The sequence below is a fragment of the Oryzias melastigma genome, linkage group LG19 (genome assembly GCF_002922805.2).
Source record: "Oryzias melastigma strain HK-1 linkage group LG19, ASM292280v2, whole genome shotgun sequence".
Classification (NCBI taxonomy): Eukaryota; Metazoa; Chordata; class Actinopteri; order Beloniformes; family Adrianichthyidae; genus Oryzias; species Oryzias melastigma.
The window spans coordinates 13,587,188-13,600,458 of NC_050530.1; the positions used below are offsets into that span (position 1 = coordinate 13,587,188).

The following is a 13,271-nucleotide window of genomic DNA, read 5'->3' on the forward strand; positions in this document are numbered from 1 at the left end:
GGAAAGAGAGGAAGTGTGTGTGTGTGTGTATGATATGGTGACTGCGCTGACTGCAGCATTGCACCAAGGAGAATGGAGGGGGAATATACCCTACAGAGGGAGGGAGGGAAGTGAGGAGGCAGTGGAGTTTGTAGAAGGAAGTGTGTGTAAAGCTGCATACATGGGTGCATGTGTTCCTGCATGTGCATGAGCAGAAGTGTTGGCAGAAGTCGTCGGCGCCAACCTCACCTCCATTCATCTCTCTGCCTTTTTTCTCCTTTCATTTTTGCCTTCTTTTTCCTCTTTGTTCGTTGCAGTGTGTGTGCTTGTGTGTGTGTTTAGATATCGGCGTTGGGTTGTGTGAGACTGTTTTACTGCTGAGGGAGACAAAGTGTTGCAGTGATATCAGGAAAGGTAGCTACAGGCAGCATCTGAACTTCTGTTTGCAACAATGCAGAGTCCTTATCTGAGGCCGATAAACCCAAATCCGCACCAAAGTGAAACAAGTCATAATCATCCGTCACGTCTTTGGTTTGCTGCTAGGAGAGTTGCGGCTATGATATGTAATTCAGAGACTTTAATCTCCATGATAGTGCAACTATAAACAGACACTAATAACAATGTGACTTTATTCGTTGACAGAACGGTTGATGAAAAGTGGCGGGCGAAGGTACACCCCTTGATATTTACGCCCACGTTTGGCTGGCGCGCCATTCAGCGAGCGTGCTAACGGAGATGTCGAGGTGCGTGTCGCAGCCTAACACGCGAGAGAGGCTTGTGTGTTTTCAGTGGGAGCTGAATCCCAGCGTGGGCTGTGCTGGCTCAGCACTTTTCCTCAGCCAATTAATTACAGAGAAGCACTGGAGACAGAGCGACATGTGGATCGCACTCACACTCTGCTACATCAGTGCACATCATACCTAACGCTTCCTATCACAAACAGGGATATTTGTCATGGCTGACAGGGCTCGAGAGCGCCACCAATTGGGTCGCCCAAGTCCAAATGTAACTTTTTGCTGATAATTTAGTAAATTATGTGGAAACATGGGGATCCTGGGGGTTATAAGGCTAAAATTTCCCCTAGTAATGCCAATTAACCCTAATCCAGTAGCAGTACTTTAATCGTAAATAAGTACCGGTGCCCTAACCCTATACCAGTTTTGCGTCCGCAACTGCATCCAGTACCTCGTCACGAGAGTTGAGGACCCGTGATTTAATGGAAACAGCCATCACCACAAAAAAGTTGGAGACACTCAAAATGTCAAAAAGTGACGCAGAGGGGTCCTGAACCATATGTCCAGATATGACAAGTTTGGAGTGAGAATGTGTAGTTAACACATAAAGACCCACTCAGATGAAAATTGTGTTTTTGAGTGTTTTTTCAACATGTTATTGTGGCTTTTTCTCATGAGGGCTGACATATATAAACTCAAATTTGCATTTCAGAGAATTTTTGTATTCAAATTGTTGGGAATTATGAGCAGTTATGAAAATTCCATTTAAAAAAGATCATATTTGTGATGTAGAAATCCACCTCAAACAAATAGATACATTTATGTCTTCATTTTCCTTGTCTCATCTGACATTTGGCTCAAAACTGCAAGGTTAATGTTATATTGGGGATGTAAGGTATAATAAGAGAGAGAATAAACATATAGATGATGGGAAGTGCAGGCTGGCTTGCTCTACACCAACAATCCACAACTCAAAGGTGAATTTCTAATGAACTCCTGCTGCTCTGCAGAAACTATGCTTAAGAAAATGACTAAAACTAAAAGTATAACTAAAAGACACTGGGGACACTAAAAAAAGATAAAAAGATGATCAGAGTGGAGCTTCAAAGAGAGTGACATGACCAATTTACCAGCTCAGATACTGTAAGCCCACAATATAATGTATTTATTGCAAATCCTGCGGGAAAACGACGGCTGACAGGAGTGCATTTGTGACTGCTTCTAATCCATTTTGAGCAAAAACACTAAAAAGCTCAATGCCTCTATAAAACAACATTTAATGCGGCGATAAATGCTCTGCCCGAGTGTCCCCTCTCCTTTTCAGCGGCAACTTGAGAACAAAAAGTGACCCTGTAAATCTGTGGCCTTAAATGCAAAGATGGTGCACAAACGTTTGCAACCAAAAAGTTAGTCAAAAACCCTGCAGTGATGCAGGGATTCTGAATCAAAAGCAACAAGAGTTAGTGTTGTTCTCATTTCAGCCCCACACTGGATTTAAAATGAACAAAAAAAGAGAATTACTACTGTAAAATGTCCTGTCAATTGGATCCAGCAAAAAAATAATAGAATATAAATCATACAAACTCCATCTTACAAGGATCTCCAGCCTTTTGTTGTCATCCTTCCCATTTTTCTAACTTTGTTATGTCAGCTTTGAATTCTGTGGGTTTTCCTTCTTTCCCAAGATTATTGTGTAAATTTTCTGTTGCATTCTTCTTTTTTGCAATAATGGAGTCTACTTTGCTCAAACGTTCAGGTTTTATTCATCCAGCTTGCAAATATTTTTTTTAAATCACCCAATTGAGGAACACACTAACAAAAGGACAAAAAGGGGAAGATATCATTAAAAAATAACCACATTTACTTTTAAAAACTTGAGAAAAAACGATATTTTGTCAGATTTTAATTACGTATTTTTAGGAGACAACTTTTTTTTGTCATAACCTGAAACCCTCATCTTAAAAAGAGGCTAAAATTTTACAAAAAAGTGTGTTTTTTTATGACACTATTTGAATTTTCATTTCTTTTGAAGCACGTAAACATAATTATGTGTGTTTGCTGCATCAAAATTCCCTGCTGTGTTAGCCAGAGGAAGTGCAGCTTCCTCCAACTGTCGAGCGTTTCTGCACAACAGCGTTGCTGCTGCAGTTAAATCAGGAGCTATCCTACCTCACTGGAAGGCAAATCTCAACAGATAAGAAAATGTAATAAAACACAGGGGTTCTTATCTTAAAAAAAAGCCAACTTATCGTATTCAAATGATAGATTTTATGTATTTCATTTGTATTTTTCAGCTGCATCTTATGCGTCTGTTTATGTCAAAAATTACCAGTCATTTTCTTTAGTGCCATAAAGACGAGGATTGTTGATGCAGAACAGGAAATGAAAAAATAGTTTCAAAATCTCAATATGTTTGAAACTCAGAGTGACAGCTAAAAGTAATAGAGTCAAACATTTCTTTTAAAATAAAGAAGAAAAAGGAACTTTTCAAGATGCATTGTCATAGTAGTGCTGTCATGCAGTTATTTTTTTTTTCAATGTAATTAATCAAATTCATCTATTTTTAATCTAACCTAATATTTTGAGATGTTTCATAGCAAATTGTGGCACAGTAAAAGATAAAAAACAACTAAAAAGGGTTTTTATGAAGTTTTCCTAATATAACAGACTTCCAACCTTTACTTTTTCAACAAGATGTACTTTTCTAACTAAGAACAAGAACAAAACATCCAGTTCAAAGTACTCTGTTTAACACACTAAAAGTAGGAACACTTTTCTGAGAATTAAGAAAAATATTTAACAAAAACTCCTTACTCATACCATAATATACACTATTTTACCAAAAGTATTGCCTCACCCATCCAAGCAGTCAGAATCAGGTGTTCTAATCACAGGTGTATAACATCAAGCATTCATGCATGCTGACTGTTTTTACAAACATTTATGAAAGAATGTTTCGCTCTCAGGATCTCAGTGAATTAAAGTGTGGTACTGTCATAGGACGCCACCAGTGCAACAAATCCAGTAATAAAATTTCCTAAATATTCCCAGTCAACTGTCAGCTCTATCAGAACAAAATAGAAGAGTTTGGGAACAACAGCAACTCAGCCACCTAGTGGTGAACTGATGGAGAGGGGTCAGCGGATGCTGAAGCGGAAAGAGGTCACCGACAGTCATTTGCTACAGAGCTTCATGGAATGGGTTTCCATGGCGAGCAGTTGCATCAAGCCACACTTCACCAAGTGCAATGCAAAGCGTCGGATGCAGGAGTGTAAAGCCTGCCGCCACTGGACTCTAGAGCAGTGGAGACGCCTTCTCTGGAGTGATGAATCACACTTTTTCATCAGGAAATCTGATGGACCAGTCTGGGTTTGGAGGTTGCAGGAGAACAGTACCATTCGGACCGCATTGTGCTGAGTGCAACATTTGGTGGAGGAGGAATGATGGTGTGAGCTTGATTTCCAGACCCTTTAGTTCCAAAGAAAGGAACTTTGAATGTTTCAGAATACCAAAACCTTTTGGACAATTCCATACTCTTGTGGGAACAGTTTGGAGCGGCCCCTTCCTCTTCCAACATGACTGTGTACCAGTGCACAAAGCAAGGTCCATAAAGACATGAGGACGGAGTCCGGTGTGGATGAACTGGACTGACCTGCACAGAGTCCTGATCTGAACCCCATAGAACTCCTTTGGGATGAATTAGAGTGGAGACTGAGAGCCAGACCTTCTCCACCAACATCAGTGTGTGACCCGACCGATGTGCTTTTGGAGGAGTGGTCAGAAATTCCTAGAAACACAATCCTCAACTTTGTGGACAGCTTATTGAACTCGAGTTAGGAATGGGATGGTACTTAGTTTTGGTAATATTGTGTACATTATTCTACTGTTTACCGTCCCATGTGATCATCTCTCCACGTATCCCATTTATTTACGACAACGAGCATCTTATCGGACTTTATCCCTTACAAAATTGATATGAGTTGTTGCTAGCGGGAAGCACAAAGTCGCACATTGATGATGTCACAGCAGAGACAGATGCAGTGAGAAATGTAAATGCATTTTCAGCTAAGTTCATGCAAGTAAACAGCTGAAGTTTTATATATATATATATTTGAGAGCATTCGAATAGTTGGAGAAAAAAATGAGATTAATGCAATTAAAAAAAAAGTGCTAATCTGTCTGTCATAATTAATCGCGATTAACGCCATAACAACACCCTTAAATCCTAGTGTTTAAATCAGTCCAAGTATTTACCTTTAAAGCACAGAAGATGCAGGAGTCCTCCATGCACTTGTGAGTGGTCAGCTGTCGAAAGCTCCTACGGAAGATGTCAAGGTGCCATAAAACCTGCAAGACAAAATCAAGTATCTCTTAGTCACTCATCCAACTGGAGCTGCTGGTGTTGATTCCGTCACCTCTTCTCTGCCTATTTACAGCTCTACCAGCCTGATGAGTGTTGGATGGAAGCAAAGATGACATTTTTCCTTGGCTTTTGCAGCATACGCTACAAGATAAATGCATGCAGAATGAGGACTGTAAGAAATCATCGAACAATCACACTCAACAAATCTGCGAAAAGAAGATCAAAGTGATCAATATTCTCGTTTTCCTGTAGTCCAGCTTTGATTGTGTCTTTATTCATCTGAACTGTGACGACGTCCATCTAATGTTACAAGCATTTACTAAAACCGATTTCAAGATCATTCTCCTTAAAGGAAACGATTTGATGTCATGGTCGCCACAGCGACATAACATGAATCCTACCTTGTCAGAGTAGAAATCAGAGATTGACACCCTGATTGCATCAAATATTTATTTTTTTATATAATAAAATCCAACAGAAAAGCTGGTGCTTTCAAAAATACAATTTTCCAGTCACCTGCATCTTCTGATTTATTGTAGCGCTTCTGCTTTACATTTGAGCTCAAACATCTAAATCTGCTGCAAATGACCCCTCAGTTACCTTCATACTGAATCACACATTGCCATGGCAACCTCAGCCTCGCTCCATCCACTTTCAAGCAGACCTTTCTTGATCGGCCAAACTAATTTCCACAAAGGAGAAACCGCCAGTAAACTATAGAACTCCATTCTGTTTCTTGCCTTTTTTGTTCACTTTCTATTTTATTTGATTATATTTATACATTTGCAAATGTTCTCATAGAGTTTTCCACCGTATAAAGAAGAATATATTTCTTTAGAGAAGCACACGCTGAAAAATAGGAAGCTAAATCGAGTTTTCTGGCACTGCAAAAATCAAAGAACTAAGTGGCTGCAGAGAATCAGCCTCAAAGTCTGCAGATCCGTTTGGCTGTCAGCCATTTTTAGCTAATTGTTTTTAGCCGAGAGGTCCCACTGAGCATGCTCCCTGCTCCTTAACCTTTTATAAATAATAGGCAAAAGCAGAAACGATGTCAGATATGAGAAAATTTTATATTTATAGGAAAAAACAGAAGAGGTGATTGCTTTCTTTCTTTCCCTTTTAAATAAAAAAATGAAAAAGATAAATTAATTCAGCTCACTGTAAGATAATATTGACTCAACAATGTCCTTCAGGACCTCTGCAGAACACACTGGACCACGCATAAAGTTTCCATGTAAGCAAAAGACGAGCACACAGCAGAGGAGCGCGTAGCAACCTCTGCAAATACAGGCCTGCACTTTTTTGAGTGTGTTCAGGAGAGTGATAAGTGGAGGGAAGAGGGAGCGGCGGATGACAGACTGCATGCTGACGCCAGAGTGTGCATTCTATCTTTCTCTCCTCGCTGTTTCTCCTCCTCTCTTTTTATTTGGTCGTGATGAATCGACTCCCTGCACAGCACTGCAGCAACCACAAGGAGGGCACACTCTCTCCTTACCCATCCCTCTGTCCGCCCTCCTCTGAGTGCATCCCTCTTTTACTTCATCTCTCGTTAGTGATGCTTTGCTTTTTACCCAGAGAAAATATTTTATTAGTTTAAGAGAGGAGAATGTTTACAGAGACTATGAAAAACAGAAAATTAATAAAGTCAAAAAAAAGTTTTAAATCATGCAATAAGTTTGAAAAAACTTTGAATTTTATTTTGAAAAACATTTTAATGTTTATCTTACTAAAATGCTAATAGATTATACCTTTAAAGAGCACAAATAATACACAAATCTGTGTCTGTTAATACATTGTTAAATCCTTTGGTCAATAAGTTTTTTAAGTACCTTTATTAATAGTTGTTTGTTCAAAAGATTTGAAATTTTAAACAAAATCTTTATGTAAATTTAAGCTTTTTATGTCACAGTGTTGTATGAAAGCAGCATTTTCAAATAATGATGTGGTAAATATTTTAATTTTTCTAATTCATATGCCTGCAGCTTTATCTTGGATAAGCACCTTTATTTTTATTTATTTTTTTATTGTTTTTGTCTGATATTTGATTACATTTTGAAACAACATTTGGTTAAAGATTTTAGATTTTATAGTCAATTGCGCACTCTGGTAACACTTTACACATACATATTAAAGCCTTGAAGATTAATTTATAGCTCCCTACAACTTTTTTAAAATTAAATTCTGTATTGTTTTTTCTGGGGCCTCAGAAATCACTTTACTTTGAACTCCATGAAAATTAAAACTGAGATGACAATACAATTCCCTTAAATCTTTGATAAGAAAATGGTAATTTTATTATGAAAAAACCTTCTATGGTGCTGTCTAACCACAGTGTAGTCTCTAATGTTCACTGTGGGACTGCACCAAGAAATGTGGTAAGATTTTCAAAATTAAAGCTTGAGATGAAAACATTTATATAAAATAAAAAAATAATTCCATTCCTTTCAAACATGGAACCTAAAAAAGTAACAAAAATAAATAAACAGACAAGCAAGAGGGGAAAAATATCACTTTTTTCTGTTAAAACAACTTGAAAAATAAAAACCTTCAAGACCAGAAGAGTGAAAAGAATACAGAACAAAACCTGTTCATTTAGCATATATTCTACCTTTCAAATACTAATAATAAGTTCACCTCATGAGAAATTTTTAACCATTTTTGGATTAATTCTGAGTTGTTGAAAGTTAAGGCCCCAACACACAGGTCATCAACCACCTTGATCCCATTAACACCTTTTTCCCACTTTTGACGAATATATATGACTTTCACTGTGGAAGTTTGAGATAAACACAGACTATAGCGGGGACAAGTTTCATAAATCAAGATAAATGTAGACTCCCAAAAAGTGAATTCATCACAATATAACATCCCGTCACTTTTGGAGAACACACAGTCTTTGGGGACACTGCTGTTGCTCCTGTTGACCCTGCAAGGACTTTGTTAAATATAATAGAGAACTACCATTATTTATGCTTGTTTGTTTAAAGGATATAAAAATCTAGAATGATTTTTTTAAATTAATTTCTTGGGTTTGACCTTCCAACTACAAATAAATTAACAAATGTTTTTATTTTTTTAAAAGCTTTAATTGGTTTTGAGACATTTTATTATGCCGTTAAGCTTTTTACACATTAGTCTTTTTTATATTTATAACTTTATTTTTTATTTTGGGACCTGAATGTTCTTTTGCTTTTGGTCCTCAGGTAGCAGAAATGCTGTATAAATAAAGGTTGGATAAACTTGATTTAACAGTTTTGTATGATAAATAATTAAAAAAAACGTTAAATCAAAGTTTTTTTTAAGTTAAACCTTTGTATTTAACAATCCTTTATGATCTGATTTTTCGTTGCACTGCTGTATGTATCAAATCTCTGTCCTCCATGTCCCAACCTCCTCCTGTTCTCGTCTCCAGTTGCATCATCTGCTCATGTTTTCTGGAACTTTTTTTGCTGTTTTCAACATTGTACTTTTATCATTTGCAACAACCAACATAAAGACTGTAAATTTAGTGTTTAACAGCAAAAAAGACTTCTAATAAATTTGATTGTGAATTATAGCTTTATTCTATTATCTGATGATTCTTGCAATAAGTAAGTATGCAAACTCATCTTACAGTAATAGCTCTACAAACAGGGTGAACCCCATCTTCCCCACTGTTATATAAGCTCCGATCCGCTGTAATCCTCTGCAGGATAAAGTGGATGCACAGCAGCTAAATGGGGGTTCAATTTGCTACACTTCTGTTAACCAATCCTGCAGTGAACCTAAAAAAAAACTGGAATTACCACTAAACTGTTTTGCTTGGTCACATACTGAAAAGTTGCTTACCCTCTCTAGTATTTTTCCTAACTGCAGGGGACTGCAGCTTTGCATAATTGGCTTCAGTTAACTTTTGTTGAAGTCAATCCAGCGCATGGTGCAGAATAAAACTCCAACATCCAGCTTCTTAAATATAATTTGGCTACATCTGTTTAAAAGAAACCCCCCCCCCCCAAAAATCAATCATCTCAGTTATTAAAATGTGAACTAAATTACATCTGCTTTTAATAAAATATCAAGGAGCATTGCTGATGTTTACTTCCTGGAGCTAAAAAACAAAAAACAAGGTGTAGCTCTAAAATTGCTGCATTACAACACAAACACTAAAGCTGAGCTCCTGGATTCATGAATCTATAAAGCTGCTGTGCTCTGGTCCACATTTGGCTATTTTACCTGTGTGAAAAAGCTGCTGAGTATCTGTTTGGACCTTTTCATTTTTTCTGACTTGTTATATGAATTTTCCCAGAACAAACACACTTTATCTGCTGCTGATTCTGCTGCTGCCACACAGCAGTTCCACTGCAGCAGCAGAAAGTTCCAACAGAACCCCTGAGGGCCAGAGTGAAAAACTTGTTTTTGTGCAAATCTCTAAATGACTAATAAGAAAAAGCACCTTAATTATGATATTTATCTTGGTTTTACTGGCTCAAAAATTGCTCACAATACTAATAATTTTCAATTTTGCAGCCAAAGTAACAAATAAAAACTACTCCAGAAATTTACAATGAAGCCTCGCAGCTCGTAAAGCAGAGTAAACTTTAAAAGGTTGCTGCTCGTGTGAAATCTTTGTGCCAACACACACGGACAGTCCACGCAAAGATGGCAGCGCACACACAATCTCTCACAAAAATGCCCTGCCAAAAGCAGCTCAGTCCTTTCCCACAGTTTATCCTCGTTCATCTGTGTCCTGCTAAACATCCTGGCTTCTGCGTGTGTGTGTGTGAGCATGAGTGTGTACATGTGTCCTTGGCGTGGCCCACTTCTCTCGCTGCTGGAGCTGCCTCACATGCATCCTCTGTTGCGGCACTTTCTTCACCTCACAAGTAAACTTAACGTCCTTCACTTTGTCTTTTCGGGCTCCTTTCTCCTCGTACTATTTTTTTTTTCCACGTCCTTACCTTCCGGGACTCCTTCACTCCCTTCTTCCTCTTCTCGGCATCCTCATCAGTCTTCCTTTCATACTGTATACTCCGCATCCCGTTGTCTCGTCTGGTCAGACCGCAACTTTCCCTCGTAGCATCTATCCCTTCCACTCTCACTACGCTTGTGCCCGATCACTCCACTCCCACTTCAGCAAACTCCATCCCCTCTCCCTTCTTCCCCTCTCTCTTTATCAAGACAGTAGTCAAGAAACGTGTGTGTGAGTGTGTGTGTGTGGGAGACGTTTAACCTGACTACGCACAATCTCAAGGACCTAAGCACATTGGAAGGAAGAGCTGCAAAGGTGGATTCCCTAAATCTTTGGGTGGAAAGCAGCAAAATCTGCAGCCAAACAATTTCAACACCTACAGATGTATACCACATTCCACTATTTTAGTGAGTTTGAGATGAAAATCTAGTGTCAAGCTGTAGTTGGTCCTCTAGCACAATGGTGAACATAAAGGGGGAGCTGTCGAGTGAAGAAAGATCATGAAGGGATCTTATGAGCTTAAGCAGCTCGCTTTTGCCTCTAAAACCATATTTATGTTAACCTTAACACTTAATGACAATAGTTGAATGACATGGTTCTACACAAAGTTGTAATGATTCATCAATTATTCCTCCGATCCAGTAGTTTAAAAATAAAACAAATATATCAATATTGTAAAATACCCTTTGGGTTGAGGCTCGGTAAAAACGGCCATCGCAGCAGACAACACACACATGATGGCAGCAAAAAATGATCAGGCCATAATTACAGTCCAATGTGTGGAAAACACTTTGACTTTTACATAGACGTGACCATATGGAATGTTCTAATAATGTTCTGTTTGTATTATTTTGATGTGGAGAAATAACACTAAAACTAAAATGTGATCTGATATCTTTGTTAAACTGAATTGTTACACCCCTAGTTCTACATACAGGTACCTTAAGGTCCAATATACAGTACACTTTAGCCTTGTTTCCACTGAGTAGCATGGTTCGGTATTTTGACCGTTTCCATTTTAAAATGGACCCATTAATCAGTACCGAACCGTACCGCTTGAGGGTCCCCATCGGTTGTGGGTCCATAGAAAAATAGAACGGGACGGTTGGGGCGGAGGCGCTGTTGTAACCTGTTGAATGGTAGAAAGTGATGATAACATTAGAAAGCATCAATATAGCGCTAAGCAAGTGTTTCCGTTTTTTTACAGCAGTTTTCTTCTTAGCCGCCTGCAACATTAAATTTCTGTTATACAAGATGTACCAGAAGTAAAACAAGAAAAAGACGAGCTGCTGGATGACCTCCACTGTTGTTGCTTTTGTAGTCGTCGCACTACATTGTCGCAATGACACGCTAGCGATGGACACCACGCATGCGTCATGAAAACAAACCGTTCAGTGGAAGCGAGGCTGAACTGAGTGGAAACTCTCTCTAGAATTAACTGGACCGTACTGTACCACTCCTTACCGGACTGTACCACTCCAGACTGCTCAGTCCTGTAGGCTTTGGATTTGCTGACATAAAAGTAAAGAAGTTATTTGTTCTTACATCACTACGGAAAACAAGGAGCCAGTTGAACACCTAAACATATATTTATGTGGGGTAGCCATTGTAGAGAGGTTGACCTTTAATGCTAAGACAGTTCCTGCTCTACCCTCTTTGTGTGTTGAAGTGTCTTTTGGTAAGGACATGAGTTTCACATTGCTTCCGATGATCTGATAAGCTTTTAAGATAGACATGATGAGTGGCAAAGTGGTTTGTTAATTAATCTCCTTAAGAAAATACTGTACAAATTCACACCAATTAACAGTTATGTACATCTATTTCAAAGTGAACAAAACAGAAATACTGTTGACCTTTTAAATACAATGAGTCATGATGATTAACCTCAACACAACATGAGATAATTCACACTTCAGCTTTAGAGTATTAACCACTCGCAGCTGCAAAAGGTTTCAAGACAGTGTTTGAATAAGCAATGCTTGAGGGACTAAACTGTGTCTGATAGAACACAATAATCAGAATAATAATGAGAGAGGGATTTAAACTCCAGGTTATCCGTTTTTAGTATTTGGTTAGACTTGACTATGGATTTATACCCGTGACCTTCCAGCCTCAAACTCTACAACTAGGCCATTGAAATGCTAAGCCAGGACTAATCAAGCTCCAGTTGCCAACGCGCAGATGAAAAATATTGAGTGATGTGACACTCGAAAGCACAGATCATAACTAGCCCAACAGGGACACAAGCAAACAGATGTAATGTTAACCCTTTAACACCGGAGTACAACAAGTGCAAACATGCTGTGATCACACACCTGGGCCCGATTTAGTAAACTATGCTAAAGTGGGACTGTATAGGCCAGGGATAGGCAACTCCAGGCCTCAAGGGCCACATTCCTGCATGTTTTCAAACATACTCTGCTCTGGCAGGTTTTAAACGGCTGGACACACCTGAACTAGGTAATCAGTCATAAGTAGGGCTTGAATATCTGGAAATCCTGCAGACACTGCGACACTTGAGGCCTGGATTTGCCTATCCATGGTAAAGGCTGTATAGACTGTAAGGCTTGGATCAGTGGATTTTGGCACTAAATGTATCTGCTGTGAACACTAATTGTGCCAGAGCAAGATTCTCCAAAGCTACTTAGTCAATAACCAAAATTACTTTCACTTTAGCTCACGAATAAGCGACTTCAGGCCTCGAGGGACGCTGAGTCTGCATGATTTCCAGAAGTCCTACTCATGACTGATTAGCTGGTTCAGGTTCATCCATCCAGTTAGAACATGCCAGAGCGGGGTATGTTGGAAAACATGCAGGAATAAGGCCCTCGAGGCCTGGAGTTGCCTATCCCTGCTTTAGTTGCTCAAAAGAGCTCAGAGTAAATCCACATGAACCAAACTTAAGAATCCATGAAGTTCTAAAGCACTGATCATAGTGGAAAAGAAGTAAAATGATATATTAGCTCCAGATAGGTAAAGCAGTTCTAGGTTCTAGTACTCTTAGTACTAGTTTCCGAGTGTGAGTAGGTCCAAAGTGAAAGACGGTCCAAAAAACTTTGGAAGAGCAGAGAAAAATGCTTTACTAGCAGCAGTACATCAGCATTAGGAATCAAAAGCACATAAACACACAGCTTTTATAGTTCTAGATACATCCAAGTGTAGCACTCAAGTGTTGGCCAAGGCTGAACCCTTTGTGAGCAAGATATTAATAAGAATTGTTTTAGATGACAAGTACTCAACCCTATAA

General features: G+C 38.7%; 1 protein-coding gene across 5 annotated transcripts in view; it reads right to left on the reverse strand.

Moving 5' to 3' along the window:
- usp54b (ubiquitin specific peptidase 54b) overlaps positions 1 to 13,271 on the reverse strand; it is a 69,970-nt gene that overhangs the window by 40,611 nt on the left and 16,088 nt on the right. For 4 of the 5 annotated variants that reach the window (XR_004949737.1, XM_036217090.1, XM_036217089.1 and 1 more), the window contains exon 3: positions 4,968 to 5,060. Coding sequence is in view for 4 of the 5 variants with exons in the window: in XM_036217090.1 (XP_036072983.1) it covers positions 4,968 to 5,060 (93 nt within the window). In the remaining variant the exon portion in view is untranslated. Of the gene's footprint in view, positions 1 to 4,967; positions 5,061 to 10,013; positions 10,162 to 13,271 lie in introns of those variants that run through there. The other variant, XM_036217091.1, reaches the window with a different exon arrangement.